This window comes from Bemisia tabaci, unplaced genomic scaffold (genome assembly GCF_918797505.1).
Source record: "Bemisia tabaci unplaced genomic scaffold, PGI_BMITA_v3".
Classification (NCBI taxonomy): Eukaryota; Metazoa; Arthropoda; class Insecta; order Hemiptera; family Aleyrodidae; genus Bemisia; species Bemisia tabaci.
In genome coordinates this window covers 21,200-39,040 of record NW_027311797.1, presented here as the reverse complement: position 1 = coordinate 39,040, position 17,841 = coordinate 21,200, and the positions used below count along the sequence as shown (strand labels likewise).

General features: G+C 37.8%; 2 protein-coding genes across 6 annotated transcripts; one reads left to right on the top strand and one right to left on the bottom strand.

Moving 5' to 3' along the window:
* The first annotated feature begins 258 nt into the window (after positions 1-258).
* On the top strand, positions 259-5,089 carry LOC109041012 (uncharacterized). 4 transcript variants are annotated; one of them, XM_072305982.1, is made up of 3 exons: positions 259-604; positions 1,846-2,592; positions 4,183-5,089. In XM_072305982.1, exons 2-3 carry the CDS (start codon positions 1,922-1,924, stop codon positions 4,979-4,981), a joined length of 1,470 nt encoding a protein of 489 aa, XP_072162083.1. In that variant the 5' UTR covers positions 259-604; positions 1,846-1,921; the 3' UTR covers positions 4,982-5,089. The 4 variants fall into 4 exon arrangements, with proteins under 4 accessions (XP_072162083.1, XP_072162082.1, XP_018912714.2 ...); XM_072305981.1 differs by having other exon boundaries at positions 259-608; XM_072305983.1 differs by lacking the exon at positions 259-604 and adding an exon at positions 1,030-1,492.
* Positions 5,090-7,772: 2,683 nt separating this feature from the next.
* LOC109036400 (G2/M phase-specific E3 ubiquitin-protein ligase) lies at positions 7,773-16,411 on the bottom strand. Of its 2 annotated transcripts, none has more exons than XM_019050601.2 (5): positions 16,089-16,411; positions 14,876-14,924; positions 11,943-13,492; positions 10,617-10,880; positions 7,773-9,805 (listed from the first exon to the last, which is right to left on the bottom strand). In XM_019050601.2, the coding sequence occupies exons 2-5, from the start codon at positions 14,884-14,886 to the stop codon at positions 9,567-9,569; spliced, it is 2,064 nt and encodes a 687-aa protein (XP_018906146.2). In that variant the 5' UTR covers positions 14,887-14,924; positions 16,089-16,411; the 3' UTR covers positions 7,773-9,566. The 2 variants fall into 2 exon arrangements, with proteins under 2 accessions (XP_018906146.2, XP_018906147.2); XM_019050602.2 differs by having other exon boundaries at positions 7,773-9,802.
* Positions 16,412-17,841: the final 1,430 nt, after the last annotated feature.

Below are 17,841 nucleotides of genomic sequence, written 5' to 3'. Positions count from 1 at the left end.
TCGGCCCATTCTCAAATTCCTTTCTCCGTTCCTTCTCTCACTCCGTTTGTTCCTTGCCGAACCCGTAATTCCCTGGTCCATTCCAGATTATAATCTTTGCAATCGGTAAAACTGTAATCTTTATTCCCGTTTGTGACACTGTGGAGGCCTAAAATACGGGAACAATCAGAAATGGATTCGAATTGTCTTGACTCTCAGTATAAAGGGACTCTACGCCACGAGAGGTCCCCGATCTTGATGACCGTTCGGTCCGTTGCTGATGGAATTTGGAAATGAAGAAGAAGAAAAAGTCAATTTGTGTTGACGGTTTTGTTTTTGTTTTGCTTGCATTCTTGCAAATTCGGGTTTATTTTATTATATATAATATTTTTGTTTCCGAATTTATGTTCTCATTGTTATTATTGTCATATTATATGAATACTTAATGGAGTTCCTCGAAAGTGTTCTTGGAAATAGTGTAACTGTCAAAAGTTGCATGCAACAAAATAATGCAGACCTGTTGACTTAACACAAGAAGAAGTAGTTTCAGTTTTTAAAGTTATGCCGTTATGGATTCGGATACTCTAGTTTCGGATCGGATTAGTTATGCTTTCGCTATCAATGAGTAAGTAAGTAATTTTTTTTATTTCGTATCTGTTCATTTCATTTTCCAGTGGAAACTAAGTTTTTACTTATGTAACATTGCACTTGCTAAGGCCTTGTCTCCACGGAACGTTTTCATGGGATTTGTGCCAAGTTCGAATCGCAGGAGTGAAACTTCTGGGATTTTTCCCAGTTACCGTCTCCACGAGACGGGGCTCATACAGTCCTGCGACTAGTTGGCGCGGGAAGATAAATTAGTTAAAGTCGAGTATTTAACCAGGATTAAAATAATAATTGCACTCAATTGACAATTAGACACATTATTTCAACTAAACAAACATTAACAATGTAGTAATGAATAAAATATCGCACAATTCGTTTTCACTTCTTCTTCTTCTCTCAGTGGGTCCTAGGGGTACAAGCACCATACTTGGTACTGGGAAAAATATTGATTAACTCAATATTTTTCCCAACTTCGTAAGTGGGTTTTTTCCCTGGGACAAATCTCGTGAAACGGCTCGTGGAGACAAGGCCTATAGTTGCGTTATGGAAGGCAGCAATCGGGGCAGTGAAAACGACCTAGGACAGTGGAAATGCTGGGCTATTTGTAGTGAGTTGAGAACTGAGACCTGTGGTGTCAGCATCATAACATGACAGTTCTCAGTTCTTAACTCACTACACATTTGCTTACTGATGCCAGTTAGTTTGGCGAGTAGCAAACGCTGCACCAGTTACTGACTTGAACTACGCAGCTGAAGTGTCTGTCAAAGCCGTGGTCGTTTCCTCCTTCCTTTTCTCTCCTAAACTTAGAAGTGCATGCCTGTGATGAGGGTATTCAATCTTAAATTATTAGGTAGCTAAAGTGATGTATAATTTGGGAGTCCAGCTTATTAGCCTCTAGCTCCGTTTGGTAGGTACTTCTTGAGTTGCGTTGTTAAAGTCAGCTTTCTTTGAAGCTTTTTCTCGCTGTCATGAGTGTGATGGAGGAACACCGTAGATTACAACAGCCGCAGCAGCCTCCAGAGATGACTGTCATACTGCGCTGCTTGCTATGTGACACCAGTTGGCTTGGCAAGTACTGAACGCTGTGCCAACAGCTAACTTTAATAATGCAACTGAAGTCTGTGTGATTGGAATTGCCTTCACGATGCTGTACATGAAAGAGGCAGATACCTGATGATGCAAAGGGCCATTTAAACTTCTATCCCAAGGAATCATGTTTGTGTGGAGTGCATAATTAGATTTTTCTTCTTTTTTTTTCAGGAGCCTCTCTGAGTGATTGTTGGAGCTCTTTATCAACTCATCAAGAACTCTCCCTGACGGACATGAATCAGAACCAATGGAATATTTCGGAGTTATTTTAAGAGATTTCAGTTCAGCGGAAAACTGCATCAGACAAGGAAATGCTGATCATTTGGCTGTACTGGCTCCTAACCTTGCAGAAAACTATGCTGCACTCAATCACGTCAGAAATGTTTTGAATGGTAATAATGGTGTTCAACAAATTCTAACATCCGTACTAGACCTGCTTCGCGATCAGTTGTTTCAATGTAATCGCCTTCTACAAGTATCTACTGTTGCCAATACCAATGAACCTTTGTTACCAGTAATCAGAGGAGGGCACGTCGGTCAACCGAGACTCGATATCCCTGTGGACGAAGTTATAACCCTCAGACGTTGTAACTTATCGTGGTCTAAAATTGCCAGAGTCCTCAACGTATCTAGACAATCTCTGTGGAACTTCAGAAGGAGAAGTAATCTAGAAGATCCTCACGCTTTCAGCAACTTGGATGATGAGGAGCTCGCCAATGAAATTTTTGCCATCTACACTCAGCATCCATCGATTGGCTACAAATATTTATGGGCAAGTCTGAAGACCCGTGGAATTTTCGTAACTTGGGCTCGCCTAATTTCATGCGTCCGCTTGATAAATCCTATTGGAGTGCTTAGTAGGCGTCGGCGAAGGCTGAGAAGAAGAGAATATAGGGTCAAAGCATCGAATTATCTATGGTAAGTATTCCAGTTCCTAATTTTAGTGTAAGCCAAATTACTGTCATGCATTTCAAACTTTTACGTTGGTATTTCACTTCAATTCTTAAGATTTAAAGGTGGATAGAGCATGGGCCAGCAAGGGGCGCCCCCCCCCCCCAGTGGGAATTTTAAACCCCTATATTTGATTGAAGCTTTGATATTCGTCTATGAACGTCCTCGTTTCAATATTTTTTGTACCAAAGGAGCAAAAGTAAATAATCGGGGGGAGGGTCACCCCTTGCTGGCCCATGCTCTAGGAGTGAAGTAAATTGAATGATCTTATCCACTAAAAGGGCCAAATCATCCAATGTCAAGTGGTAACCTTAGTGGTAGCCATCCGGCTGTAGACTTGAAAGTCGTACTTAATTTTACCGGAGATGGCCACTGCCATCTGTAATGATATGCTGGCAGAAGGTACTAACAAGTTTCCAACACAATTTTTAAAAATTCAAAAAAAATGGTGAAATAATTTAGGCATTACTGCCTGGGGAGCATTCGCTATTATGCATTGCTAGAGGGGGAGGGAGGATCCAAACCAAACCTGTACATTGTTCTTTGCCTCCACATTAGTCGCGATATTAAAGTCAGCTTTCTGCCAAGCGCTTTTTACTGCTGTTGCGACTGTGACGTTGACAAGCGAAGATCGCAGCGGCACAGTATGGTGTTGCTTATTTTTTCAACTTCTCAGAAAATGGCAAAAGTAATTGGGCCTCGAGCTTTTTTGACTCATTCGGATCAAAATAGACCCCCATTAAAAGGATCTTTATTTTTATGCATTTTTAGTGGTCCCTCAAGGGGGTAAAAAATCGCACTGTAAATGACAAACCCCCGTATTGTGAGCTCTCTCGCGAAATTATGGGACTTTTTTAAAGGTCATACCTTTGAGCGTCTTTCAACCAAAAAAATGATGGATACACTAATTTAATAGTAACTTTCACGCCCTTTAAGAATATGATGACAAATTTATTAAAAATTTTAAAATTTGTACTAAATTTGAATGTTTTGAGTTTTTGGAAATGTAAAAATTCAAAGAACTGAAAATTTCGCACAAATTTTAAAATTTTTGATAAATTTTGTCATCATGCTCTTAAAGAGCGTGGAAAATACTATGAATTTGGTATTGGATCATTTTTTTTGTCAAAGGATGTCCAAGTTACGATCTTTTAAAAATTACCATAATTTTCAATTAGCCCACATGAATCAGCCTGCAGTACGGCGATTTACCATTTTCGATTTTTGACCCCCAGGTCAATGGTCTGAATGTCATCCACAACAAAATGCACTGTAAGTATTGATTCTCACTCTCGCCTCTCTTGCGACCAGTCCGTTGCGTGGTCGAGAACAATTTGCAGACATCGTCCGATTTGTAACTTACTGTGTCATACAAGTGCTCTGAAAACTTCATCAGTGTTTCTCTCTAAAGAAATTCTCTTCCTGGTTCAGTTTTGGAAGTGTCATATCTCAAAAAATCCTCAGTCTCCAGAAGCTCACCCATTGTTTGTTTTAAATTCACCTATTTCTATGATTTTAAATCTTGCTAACAGCATTTTTTATTTTTTTCTCCTCCAGGCACATGGATGGGAATGAAAAGCTTGTTCCGTGGCATCTCTACATCCATGGATGCACTGACGGTTTCTCTAGAAAGATAATTTATCTTCAGCTGTCTGTGACGAAAGGAAGTGATACAGTCCTGGAAATATTTGAACGAGGAGTAGAGAAGCATGGCTTACCAATGCGAGTACGTGGGGACAGGGGAACCGAAAATGTTAGAGTGATGGATTTCATGCAAACCCGACGCTGCAATATTGAGGCCCCTTACATTCAAGGTAGAAGTGTACACAACACCAGGATCGAGAGGTTATGGGCAGAGGTAAACTCTGTTGTGTCCTCCAAATTTCGTCGAATTTTTAGACATTTAGAACATGCCGATGTCTTAAGTCAACTTTCTGTTTTGGATTTATTATGTCTAATCTATGTTTACTTTCCAAGAATCCAGAAAAGCCTTGACAGTTTCCGTAATCTTTGGAATAATCATGGTTTAAGGACAGCACATAATGCTACTCCTAATGAGTTGTGGTTGTTGAGCCTGCGCCAGTTAAGTAGTGAAGAGGATGTTTTTGAGCTGGAATTGGTACCAGAATTTTTGGATTTAGACTTCACTGCTTCAAGTGATGTTGAATTGCCCTTACCTAACATAGATGTCTCAGTATTTCAGCTCAGTCCGGAGGAATTGGACCATTTTGGTGAAGTTGCTCACACTTTGGTGCCAAATCCTCTACTCGATGATTCCCAAGAAGGTGTCTCCTTGTATATGACTCTGAGGAATCATTTACTGAATGACCGTTTTCTGATTGATGCATCTGAGTAATATGGTTGTACATAACCTGGTCTTACCTAATAAAAAAGTCTAATTTGTTAAAATTTGTATTTCTTTCTGTTAAGAAAAAATCGTAAGTAAAATCGTTTCAAAATTTCCGACCATGTCTCCCTTTTTTTAAGAAAAGTATCATTCATTTTCCTTTGGAATTTTTAGAAATTATTATCAAATAGTATGATGAAAAATCATGAACATTTTCAATATATAATGGCGCCTAATTTTTCTTCAGTAAAATAAAAACAGAGCCGAAATTTGCAACGTCGCAATTGGAGATCGTTCTGGGTCAAAAATGGTCGAATGGATCAAAACTTGATGAAAAGCAACAATGAAATATGGGGCTTTTATTTTTTTACTAAGAAGGTAAAGATGCTACAAAAGAGTTCAGTCCTTAATGTCTCAAAATTATTAAGAACCATAAGTAGCGTTCGATTTACTCCTCTCATAAAATTTACGAATTCACAATTTCATGGGAACGTACTTCTAACTCTCTTATTAAGTAAAACTGCAAAAACCCTAAAAAACTTTCAGATTTAAAGGGGTAAAGAATCCGGCCAAAGTCTTAAACTTAGTGAGTCAAATTGTCTTGTTAGGTACTTCTAAAAGGAACTGGATAAAAATCATACTTCACTGTAAATCGAATGTAGGCCCCTTCATTTATGAGTGATGCAACAGTCATGACGTGTAAGTATGTTTAGCCCCGGCAGGAGCGTTCCTCTTACTCCTTACCTATTTGCATTTTTATCAAAAATAAATAAATAGGGGGTGATTGAGTTTGCAATCAATAAAAGTTACCTGATGTTTTGGTGAGTTTAAACTTCTCTCATCAAAATAGGGCACATAGTGTTTTAAAAACTGATGGATTAGCAATTAATTGTCATAGTGTAGGCTACTTAAAATGAACTTCTTTTGCCGCGTAAATTATTCTTTACTCATAAAGTTTCAACACTAATTCTGCAATTTTTACTGCGTTTAACTCAACTGTTGGACATATGTACTTATATTCAGCCACTAAAATTTTAAATTAAATGACAGTGAGACCACTAAGTGGAAAGTCCATTCAAAGAGTAAAATTATTTTTTTTTTTTGGTTCACTCATCATAAAAAGTATTTCCTGTAACCTAACCTAAAGGTTTAAAATGAAGAGGAAATTCAATTTCTCTTGTATCTGCCTAATTTAATGAAAAAAAACACACGATTTATCTGTTTTGATGCAGGAACCAAACATGGCCACAAACTACAATGATTTATAACAGAGAGACCAATTTGACAAACTGGCGAAAAGTAGATACACAGCTTCACAGAGCCCTTTGAGTGTGCAACTGACATCTTCAAAAAAACTTTTGGCCCATTCCGTGGAAGTGAGGAAATTTTTTAGTCCTTCAGTAAAATTTGGATTTAAGACATACTTTTTTTTCTGCATAGACTGATTCAATAATACTTAGAGCAGAAACATTCCAAGTCTAAGCTTTTGAGATAGCGGCTAGTTCTGGAGTTGTTACACCGGTGCTGTAACCCCTCCCTGATTTGGTGACTTTTCAGAACGAACCGCTATCTGTCAAAAGCTTCTCTGAATGTTTCTGCTCTAGCACAATTTAGGAAACAGGGCATGTAAGGTTTTTGCATTTATAAATGCTCCGAAAAATCAGATTCTAATAAAAAAAATAGGGTATATATTTTAAGATATGGCATTGACAATGGTCTTTCAGCTGGGTCCTTAATTCTGCTTGATGTGGGTCAAGGATTCAGGTTAGTATAAATCAATGGCAAGTAGAAGAATACAAAAACTTTAATGAGATGAATAAAGAAAAGAAAGCAACAAAAGTTAAAAATTGTGTTGAACCTCATTTAACAGGTTACAACTTTAAGCAAGTTCAAATAGGTAACAAAGGAAGAAAAGCAAATACAATAAAATAATGAGAAAACAAAGTGAAAAAATAATAAATAGAAAAGAAAAAACTAAAGACAAAATAAGAGGCAAGAGAATAGCCATTTTAAAAAGACAAAAGGAAATTAAGTCCCCTTATAAGAATAGGCAAAATAAGAGACAGGAGAACACTTTTCAAAAAATCAGTCTCACTACTCCACAATGTTTGTGCTTGTAGGGACAAAAATTAAGGATACATCAGTCATTAATCAAATGAGGTAGAGACTAATAAAAGTAATACTATCAAAACTTTGAACATTAGTCCGGCAATTATTAAAAAACTATCAGAAAAATAAGATTAGGTAACATCATGTTTAACGAACAAAGCTTTAGACCAGATAGGTCCAAAGAAACAATAAGTACACTTATAAATATTTGTAGAGCTGATACACTTTGAGTATTCTGTTTGGACAAATAGCGCAACTAACTGTAAGTTTAAACATTTATGAACATGGATCATAGAAATAAGGTAAGTAATGACCGAAGCAAGTTGATACGTCTTCTGAATTGGAGCAGAAACATTCTGAGTTTGCGCATTTCACAGATAGCGGTTCCAAAAAGTCTCAAAAATAGGGCGTGCAGGGTGGGGTTAGGGCATCCCTGCGCTACCTCACCCCCCTGGCATGGTTTGGTGTGTCTTAGGAACTAACCGTTATCTGTCAAAAGCATAAACTCAGAATGTTTCTCCTCTAGTCAATTTATCTCTTAGAATGTATCAGCTCTTAACAAAAATCTACTTCGAGTGAGAAAATAATGAGAGGAAATACAGTACAGCAAAAAGACTAGTTACAACTAAAACCATTAGGAATACATAACTAGAATTGAAAGAAGAAAAACAATTATACTAGCAAGAACACATTAGAATTTAGAACCAATCATTTAATTAAGCTAAAAATAAATGATGAATGAGAACATTTTAAATGAGGAAGGGGCTTAGCTTTGAAAACTTAGAAGTAGCAAGCTTTTCACATTCATTTGATGCAACTTTTCATTGCAAAATCAATTTAAAAACAAAGAAGAAAAAAACTAATGCATGAACTATTAATTAGAAATAATCACACTGCACTGTAATATATTAATATATATTAATAATTGTTAATGATTCCAACAGAGGTTGACTTGCAACAATGGACTTCCTTTAAGGTGATTCGTCAAGCTCAAAAGAAGTGGTCGAACTGGTATGCGATATATTGCATCTTTTGGTGAAAAATCTCGGCAGATTTTGAATTTTCAGCAAAAAAAAGGACGATAGCCCCTGCGCATGAGCCGAAAAAATCATTCTAAACCCAAAAATCGGCAAAATTCAGAGAAATGAAAGCAGGATAGTGTTTGGAAAAAAACCTCGCATTCGATTCAGCTATCGATTTCTGTATTGAATGCGAGGTTTTTTTCCAAACACTATTCTGTTTTCATTTCTCTAAATTATGCCGATTTTTGGGTTTAGAGTGATTCTTTAGGCTCATGCGCAGGGGCTATCGTCCTTTGTTTTGCTGAAAATTCAAAATCTGCCGAGATTTTTTACCTATAAGATGCGATATATCGCATGCAAGTTCGACCACGTCACTTGAGCTTGACGAATCACCTTAAAGCGAGTAATTTAAGAGGTTTTCGACGCTGCAGTCACTTTTCTGTTGGATTGCACCCAATATTGAACATTTTATTTGTTAAAAAAAATGAAAACAAATGCGTCATTACACATCCTTACATACCGGGTTTCCAAAAAGTAACTGAAAAATAAATTTTATTTCAGAATGAATAGAGATAGAAACTTCGGGTTTGCAGCAATTTTTATTGCATCGAGGAGGAATCTTTTTAGGGGGTGGGGGGGGGGGGGTTGTCAAAATTGAGCCGCTTTAGGAGGGGCTCGCACAGTGTTCAACTTTGAAATCTCTTATGGTAACCCCTAGTTATTTATGGTCCATTGAATAGGCCTTAATATTACAAATAAAATGACCCCAAGTTTTTATAGTTTGGACCAGTCGTTCACGAGTTATGGCTGTTCAATGTCTGAATCAGACCAATTTTTGAGAATTAATTGTGCAGCTTCTAGATGTCGTAGAAAAACGTTCGACCTGGGATTATTAAAGATAAATATGTCTACTTTTAAGAAAAAAATATGTCGTGAGCACGATAACAGACTAAGGTGAAAATGTTTCAGCTTGAAAATGATCAAATTTTAAAATGGCAGCTAATCGAGGAGAAACTTCAGAAATTGTAAATCCAGAAATTCTGTTTATCAAAATACCCTTAAGTTCAGAAAAGTATAGGTTTTTAGAAAAATCCATCCATTTCGATGATTAAACGGTGTTAAACCATTAAGATCCTTCAACTTTCAATAATGCAACACTTTTAGCGTTCCAGCAGTATTTTTCTGGAACTATGAGGTATTTTGAAAAACACAATTTCTGGATTTTCAATTTCAGAAATTTCCCGCAATTTTTCGCCATTTTAAACTTCGACCATTTTCAAGCTGAAAATTTTTTACACTTCGCAGAAGGCTCTGAGGCAGGTGCTAACCCTAGTCCCTTTTTTCAAATCCAAGTCAACTTTGGTAACTCAGTCTTAGAGACAACACGCAACTTATTCTATTAGAAAAACACTAAAGGCACCGACACTGGACATAATTACATTAAAGGAGGGAATGTAAAAAGGTTACGCCTCGTCCAGTTCAGAACCAAATTCCATTGCTGTTTCCATCATCGTCTTAAACTCGAAGTAAGAAGCATTAAGGGAAGGCAGCGTAAGTTGGTTGAAACAAATTTTGCCTTTTGGCATTAGTAAAGGCTCAATCTTTATCACAGGCTTGCTTGTTTTGAATCCAAAGGGTGGCACTGAATCAAGGCCAGTCGCGAAGCGAAGCATGTCCTTCAACTCAAGACCAGGTGCAGCTGCTGATAAAAAGAAAAAAGTTAAAAACAGTGTTGAAAAGGGTCAAGACACTTGCATGCGGTTTTTCAGAAAAAGTAGGAGTCCAAATTTTCCGAAATTATCTTTATCTTTATTGCTTCTTAACACTCCTTGGTTGTCAGGGTTTCTCGTAATTTCAGGAAAAAAGAAATCACTGACTTTTCTAGGTTTTCCAGACAAAAATTCACTTTTTTCCCTGACTTCTTTAATGACTATTTTCATAACTTTTACCAAGAAACAAACATATCACTTAGTTTTTCAGCAAGCTTAAAGGTGTATGTATGCGAGTGGTGATAAGACGATCAGTGACAGTACTCAAAATTAAAATCATGAGATGGTTTCAGATTTTCCACTTTTGAGTTATTATGCCCCAATATAACGACGCGCAACATACGGGTCTGAGACGGAACACTTCCCTGAGGGGGGGTACAGGGGTCGTACCCGAAATTTTTTTGAAAAAATTAACCCATCTTACAATTAGATGCAATTTTAACACATTTTTGGACCTAAGTAACCCTCTTTCGTAACGGAAAAACAGTTTTTTGACGGCGCACAGTGCAGAATTTGGTCAGTCTAGCAGTGCGAAAGTCATCAGAAGTATTTTTAATTAAAAAATTTGACTTAATTTTTTTTTTCATATTAATTCAGTGTAAAAAATTGAAAAATTTCTAAAATAATTTGAGAAAAGTAAATTCCGGAGTAAATTATGAAAAGATTTGCCAATTTTTTCAGAAAGTAGTAATCCTGGTTGTGAATACGTTAGCTGTACAAAAAAGATGACAGGAGGCTACTTACTTTTCTTTTCTAATTCGTCTAAAAAACGAAGCCAGTTCTTGTAAGCAGGTGTCTTTGCATCTTCAGGAGAAACTTTGAATAATTCCTTCATCATTTTAGCCGAAAGGATGGCGTTTTTAGGATGGCTGTGACAAAAAAGTTGCTTCACATCAGCCATATCGCAGTGTTTCAATTCATCAATTAGACTGTAATATCTATTTAAGCCAAACCCTAGAAGACGTGCTGGTTCTCTAACATTCTGTATGCAATAGAATTCTATGGCATCTATAAAAAAAAAAAAAAATGAAGAAGATTAAAATAGAAACAGAGAATAATGAACAGTGGAAATAATTTGTCTCCCAGTTGTACCATTGTATCTAGAATACAACCATAAATTTAAAAATGCTTTCCTCATAAAACTGAAACTTTTGTGTAAATTTTACAACATAGAATTGAGGATACGTTGATATGACTGGGAGACAACAAATTTTTAGAATACAGAGTCGAACATGAAAAACAGATTTACACCAAGAGGACTGCGATTTGATTTAGAGTGAAATCTAAATTTTTCGTGTTTGACTCATCACATTCAAGAAGAACAGCAACATGCAACTTTCAGAAAAATAGGACTTCATGGAATGATCAGCAATCCACCTTGCTTCTTCCATGAAAATCAGAGAGTTCTTTAAACGCTATTATTTTAACTTGGCAGTCAAGGGTTATCTAATAATTGCAACTATTATCGCCTCCCCACAAAAATTTAGTTTCTGAACCGTATCGTCAAAGTTTAAAGCACCAATTTGCCTACTTATTTGATGTGACCATTCACGTCATGGTGCAAAGATATAATGAGTCAGTAGACAAGTAATAATTGAAGCTTCAAACAACATGATTCTTATTGCAAATTTAACGAGGAACACGATGGAAACAAGAAAAATTCAAAATAATGACTTAATGACTCCTAAGCTGAGAAAACTGCATTAGCAGTTACAGGCAAGATTCATACCTGGTTTATTTTTGCAGTCTCCTACTGACATCAAAAGGAACGAATCAGAAGCAACACTAGGAGTTCGAGACTCGCTCTTTAGTTACAAGGCCAGGACGCGCGTAGGAACCTAACCTAACAGAGGTGCAGTTACCTGGCGCGAAACGTGGACCTGTCTCGAGGTAAATTTGAAATTTCCTTGAATCTTCGGTAAACAGGAAACCGTTTTTCTCCACGATTTCGGCTCCAAAATGACCCAGGAAAATAACTGTATACTCTGCTCATTTAGTAGTTTTAGAATAGGCTATTTAAAAAAAAAGTGTCTACTGACTCATTAAAGAAGAATACAAAAAGGTACGTACCTTTTATTGCTATTTCTCGCTGCTCAAACCAGTTTGATTCGCTGAGTTGTTGGTAGGTGCCAGCGCGTTCAAAAATTTCTCCATTTGCTAAAGCTGACCTGGCATCTGCATAGTTTTCGGCTTGCTGTAACGCCGTTATCTGAGCCTTGACGTGCAGATTTAACACATCATCTAGGGTCGCAGTTACTGGATCAGAATTAAAAATAAGATCCACAAGAACGGGACTAAAAAATGTTGGCATCGGGCCATCATGTACTATTGAAAATGCAATGATGAAACCATATGATTGGTACTCCCCAATCCGCTCGGCGATGATGCTCTTCTTTAATGTCTTGCAGTATTCGTTACCTTCGAATAGGTCTGACTTGATGACTTCCTGCATAGCAAGTGTCATCACCTCTTTCATTACTCCTTTTCCCACACCACGTTCGTTCATCAACCGCATAGAGATGTCAGCTACGGGTACTGAAGGACACTCCATCAGGTTTTGTAACAGATCCTGCAAAACTTGAGACCTTCGCAACGTTAAAAGTTTGTAGGGTCCGGTGATTCTGGTCTTGGCCATATCAATTGCCATTGAAACGCTCCTCCTGGTAGTGGTGGATGCGTCGACCAATTCGTGTCCAACTCCGTTATCATCAAAAAACCAGTGTCTACCGTTCGGATCTGTGTAAATATCACTGCTGCGATGCTCTGTTTTGGTGATCGGTTTTGATGTCTCTTTCGGTCTCTTTTTTGGCAGGAAAATGTCCTCGTCTGAAGATTCTGATGAATCAAATGCAATGGTTCTTCCTTTGGGCAAGCAATGGGAAACATCATAATCACACTGCCGAGAGGTGGTGGAAGTGGAGGGTTGGGGAGAGCCAGATGCACTGAAACTCGGATCCTTATTTACTTTCCCTGTTTTGGGCACTAAAGCATTGGCTTCATTGTCACTAGGAACGGCGCTGATGTATATAATTCCCTTGGAATATTCATTAAGAAACCTGCCATTGAGTTCAGCGCCCGGCTCTAGGAAATAGTTCGCAAGGTGGCTCTGTTTCACGATTTTAAGGATTTTTAATTCCTCGTTATTAATTTTCTTCACGTCACCTTGGTTAAAGATAGCTCGAATGTGATCCTTGATTTTTGCTTCGGACCAATTTGTTTGAAAGGTTGCTGAGTCACACACATTATTAGCACGACAATGTTCAGCCTCTTCACTTTCAGTAAGAACCTTTCGGTGATTGTGATCACGAAGTAAAATGAGCTTTCTACAGAAGGAGATATCTAGTGGTTCCACTGTGGTTTTCTTGCTCTTACTACCAAGTAATTTGGTCGTTGATACTAACTGGTTCCCTTGATTTTTTTGTCGTGGAGTGCCTCCAGCAAACAATCCTCTCGAAGTGCCTTGTGAAGAAATCAATCCACTGGAACCAAGTAAACCTCTGGGGGTATCTCCTGAAACGGGCTCTGTTGACGTTCTTTGACTTAGGAATTCTTCAACGGCATCAGGGTCTTGATCTAATAGTTGAAGCAGCGATCTCAGCTGAGACTGTTTTGGTGTTGGCCTGCAGAAAAGGAAAAAAAGATTAAAACAGATGATAGAGGCACCTTAAGATTCATCAGTGGGTCATTCTTCTTCAAATCACCCAGCTGAAAGTCAATATAGAACAGAGTGACATGGATACCCTTGATTTTGGACCAAAGATTGTGACGCTTGATTTTATTAAAGAATAATAGGATAACATTTAAGGAATCTTAAAAAATTGTACACAGCCCACACATTGTCAAAAGGCTTACAAGGGGACGGTACGGCTTGCCCCCCTCGGATTTGGATCACATTAAAGATGCATAAAATATAGACAAAAATAAGAAACACACATTTTTTTTTCTGCAATGGACCCTTTCAAAGCATGTGAAATGAAAATAATTGGGATTTCAGTACTAACCTCCATCATTTATATCATTTAAGAATGTTTCACATGTTCGTCACATAATTTTAGGAGACTTCTTCAAATATAAAATGTCACAAGACGAGGGGAGTATGAATGAGTTGTCAAAGCAACCGTCCATAAGTTATGTAATGCTCAAGGGGGAGTGGGGGTTTCAGGTCACGTTATGAGGGGAAGAGGAGGGGGGGTGAGTTAAGCTGAGCGTTACGTCATGCTATATCCGCCAATTTTTTGGAGAATTTTAAGCTTTGTAGATTTTTAGAGGCAGAATTGAAGCTGTTTTCTATGTTTTCTGAGTAAAATAGGGGGGAGGGGTGTGAAAAAAAACGGGAAAACAGCGTAACGTAATTTGTAGACGGGCCCAAACTGCACACTTTCGTATCAAATGTAGATAGCGAAAATTGTCAACTTTGAGAAAACTAAAGAAGAAAACTTACTGACTCAAACGTATTCCAATTGGTCTCATAGAATTGAAGCGATGGGTGCAATTTTTGTGAAAGATTCATTTCTCTGTTTCTAAATTAATGATTCGTAGGAAAATGAGAATTTGCAAGATTTCGACAACGTTGGAAGTGACTTATCATGGTCTTTTCTGTACAGTCTCAAACAGTACACTTCATTCAAAAAATGAAAAATACAAATTTCCAGATGTGAAGCCTCATGCAATGATCATATTCCTGTGAAGCATTGAAAAGGTGGATTTCATTTTTTTATTTATTTTACACCTGTCAATCCTTTTATCACTTTGTGCGTGTTGAAATTCGGCATCGAGGTTTGTTTTTCAGTCATCTGAGACAAAATAATAATGACTTTTGGCCAGTGCATTTTGCATTTTTTGGGGATCTGAACTTATCAATGTTGAGACCGAAAACTGTCCTCTTAATAAAAAAGAAGAAAAGATGTTCCTTTACACTTCCTGACTTCCAAAATTACTTTTAACTACAATTAATTTATCATATGTGAGAGGAACATGACATGTTAATACTACAACACTCATACCTTTGAGACATGGTTTCAGGGTTTCAAATCAAAGGCACCAACGCAATACCTGAAAACATTATAAACACCAGATTAGAATTGAATTTGCCCTAATTTCCACATTTATTAATGGCAGTTGCCATCAAAATTCGTAAGAGGCAGGATCTATAGTTCTCCTCTCCTCAAGCCACTTTCGGTAATAACACAAGGAATTTTCATGCTCTGACACCAGTCACTAATAAGTGAAGCCAACTGGATGCGTAGATACAAGTGCTGTGGTCACTAAGGCGCTCTTTTTGATAAGGGAAGGGCACAAGGAGGTGAATTCTGCTGATAAAACAGACACCATAATTGTTACTTAACCTCAAAATGTGAATTTGCCATCAGGCCAATAGCGCTAGAATACTTCTAATTTCGAGTATACACATTGCCCCAGAACAGCGTCAACTTAGCCACATGATGCGCTAGGGATATCGCAATTGGGGTCAGGAAGCGTTTATGCATTCCTTAGGAGAGGAAGAAGCCCCAATCTAACATCTTCTGAAGGCCACTGCCCATGTGGCTGCTAACTTTCCCGGCTAAAATTCCACAATCCAATCCAATCCTGCTATAGGATTATGGGATCTGGCAACACACTTTCAGCGGTTTTCAGTCTCAATGCATTCCATTTTAACAATTGTACCAACCATTACTGCACACAGTGCGAAGTGGAGGAGGCCTATCGTACGTGTTCATGATAAGATACGGTCCACATGGTCTGATTCGGGGAGTTTAAATTGATAGAGGACTGTTTCGGGTACTATTACTTGTTTGGGCCGGGAATGTCATACTGATCCGAAGTTTCAGTGATAGGCTAAAGGGGGGACCTGGGAAAGAAATACTTTGCGATCTGCGCTCTACGACCCTAGGCTAAAGCTGATGATAGGTCGGTACTTAAACATGGCACGGAACAGGTGGGTTACACGCACTTGTTGAGGGTAGAATGAGATTTTGATTTGCCATAGTGACATCAGTACTGCAGAATGATGCATATGATGAATATTGCTGCTTCTACAGTACTAATGTCACTATAACGAATCAAAATCTTGTTAGGTACTCGAGTGTTTCCTTGCGAACTGCAAAGTTGATTTCGTGCAACTTCAGCAAAGCATACGATGTGAGTTACACATGCGATATTCGTGGATAAATTAAAAATAGGTTTAAAGGGTGAATTCAATAATAATAAATTACTTACCCCATTTACTCTTTAGTATAATTAATAAAAAGACATTCTTTGGAAGACATCGTGGTGGTGGAGCAGGAACAGTTTTTGGAGGGAAGAAAACCAAAACATAATTAATAAAAAGACATTCTTTGGAAGACATCGTGGTGGAGCAGGAACAGTTTTTGGAGGGAAGAAAACCAAAACATACTTCTTCTTCTTCTCTTCAAAACATACTTCTTCTTCTTCTCTTTCAACGCTCACCGCTCACCACAAACCGAAAACACTCAACATTATGCGTTTTTCCTCTCGCCTTCATACGCGAGATACTTTTACAGATGTAACACCATAGAAATGCAATAGTGAGAATATTCATCCGTGTAAGATGTGTCGTAAAATGTGTCAACTATCGTTTTCGCGACAAGTTTGAACCAGATTTGTGCTAATACCATAAATTATGTAAATTCATTATTTGTTTCATGTTTGTTTCCATACAAGTTTGGAGGTTAGCAATGAACAGTTCCTTTGCTCCTTGATGTAGATACATAACAATATTTTTTACATTGGATGTTTGACACTGCAAAAGCAGTGAACCATTACAAAATTGTGATGTCAGGTAATACAGCCTCCCACTACCTTGTTGTTTCGAATTCAGGTGTATCGATGATACTTCGCCAATGGTTTCGTTACAGCACTGAAAACCTAACAAAGAAAGTTACGCAGTCTTTGATTCAACCCTCTTTCTCCTCCCCAATTCTATCTTTCGTAGATGCCTTTACAAGCCTCTGAATGTTTCATAGAGTGCCTGCTTCAAACTTCCATCCCGACTGTGATCTTCCTCATAATGGTCGTAGAACGTCCAAATAGTTGGCCAACCTATAGAGTGCGGAAGAATTATTCCATCCATTAGACCTTGAAAGTAATTGTAAGAACGAGGATGGAAAATCCTCCTTCCCATGTTGAATGCCTGACAACTAACTTCCTCAAGTAGCCCGATTGTTGAAACTTTAACTGGCTATGTCAGCAAGATAAGACAAGATATTGCCCCATCTGCGCTGCGTAATATATCGATTTCCGATTCTTGTCGTGCCGACATAAATGTAAAAAATCAGGCTGCTGATCTACCATTCTAACTGAAAGACCTTATAATTGCAGAGTGAAATGACAGGAGTGGATTTTTTGTGTATGTGTGATGACACTTAGTGATCACAGGTGTCGCGAAAGGAAAAGTGGAGACAGCTCTGTGACAGAATTCATGTTTCTTGCCATAAGATATAGGAGTGTGGAGTTGGGTTGATCCACTGACCTAGCAATGTGAAATTAGTATTAGGTATGATAAAGCTCAGAAAAACACATAATTGGTCCGTCCCGTTCTGTCCTCAACATCATGTGATCAAGAGTGTTTTGGGGTCTTTCCAAAGGTCAGTTCGTGTCCTCTCAATGAGAAGAACTTGATTTTGGAAAGGCCTGCTGGCATTACTTTCACTCATCAAAACCAAAACTAAAGCATTTAATGCTAAGCAGCCACTTGAGGTAAGAAATCACAAGACATCAAAATTCAATCAGAATTGAAAATACTGAAGTAAGTATTTAATTTTACTTTTTTCAGTATTGACTTAACTTAAAATAATTCATGTCGCTAAGTGTACTTACTCCTCACTATCAATCGTAAATTCACTTCCACTAAATTTTGTCTCAATAACTATTTGAATCACGCAGGTCACTAGTTCAAGACAAGTTCTGTTATTGGTCCAATCTCAAATTAAATTTGATCGATCTCTCCCTG

Bases quoted from the DNA above. Each gene is read 5' to 3' on its own strand.
- LOC109036400 (XM_019050601.2), bottom strand. The intron at 10,881-11,942 runs GTACGTACCTTT...TTTTTTTTATAG, and splicing joins GCGAGAAATAGCAATAAAAG to ATGCCATAGAATTCTATTGC. The intron at 9,806-10,616 runs GTAAGTAGCCTC...TCTTTTTATCAG, and splicing joins AGACGAATTAGAAAAGAAAA to CAGCTGCACCTGGTCTTGAG.
- LOC109041012 (XM_072305982.1), top strand. From the start codon at position 1,922: ATGGAATATTTCGGAGTTATTTTAAGAGATTTCAGTTCAGCGGAAAAC. The intron at 2,593-4,182 runs GTAAGTATTCCA...TTTCTCCTCCAG, and splicing joins AAAGCATCGAATTATCTATG to GCACATGGATGGGAATGAAA.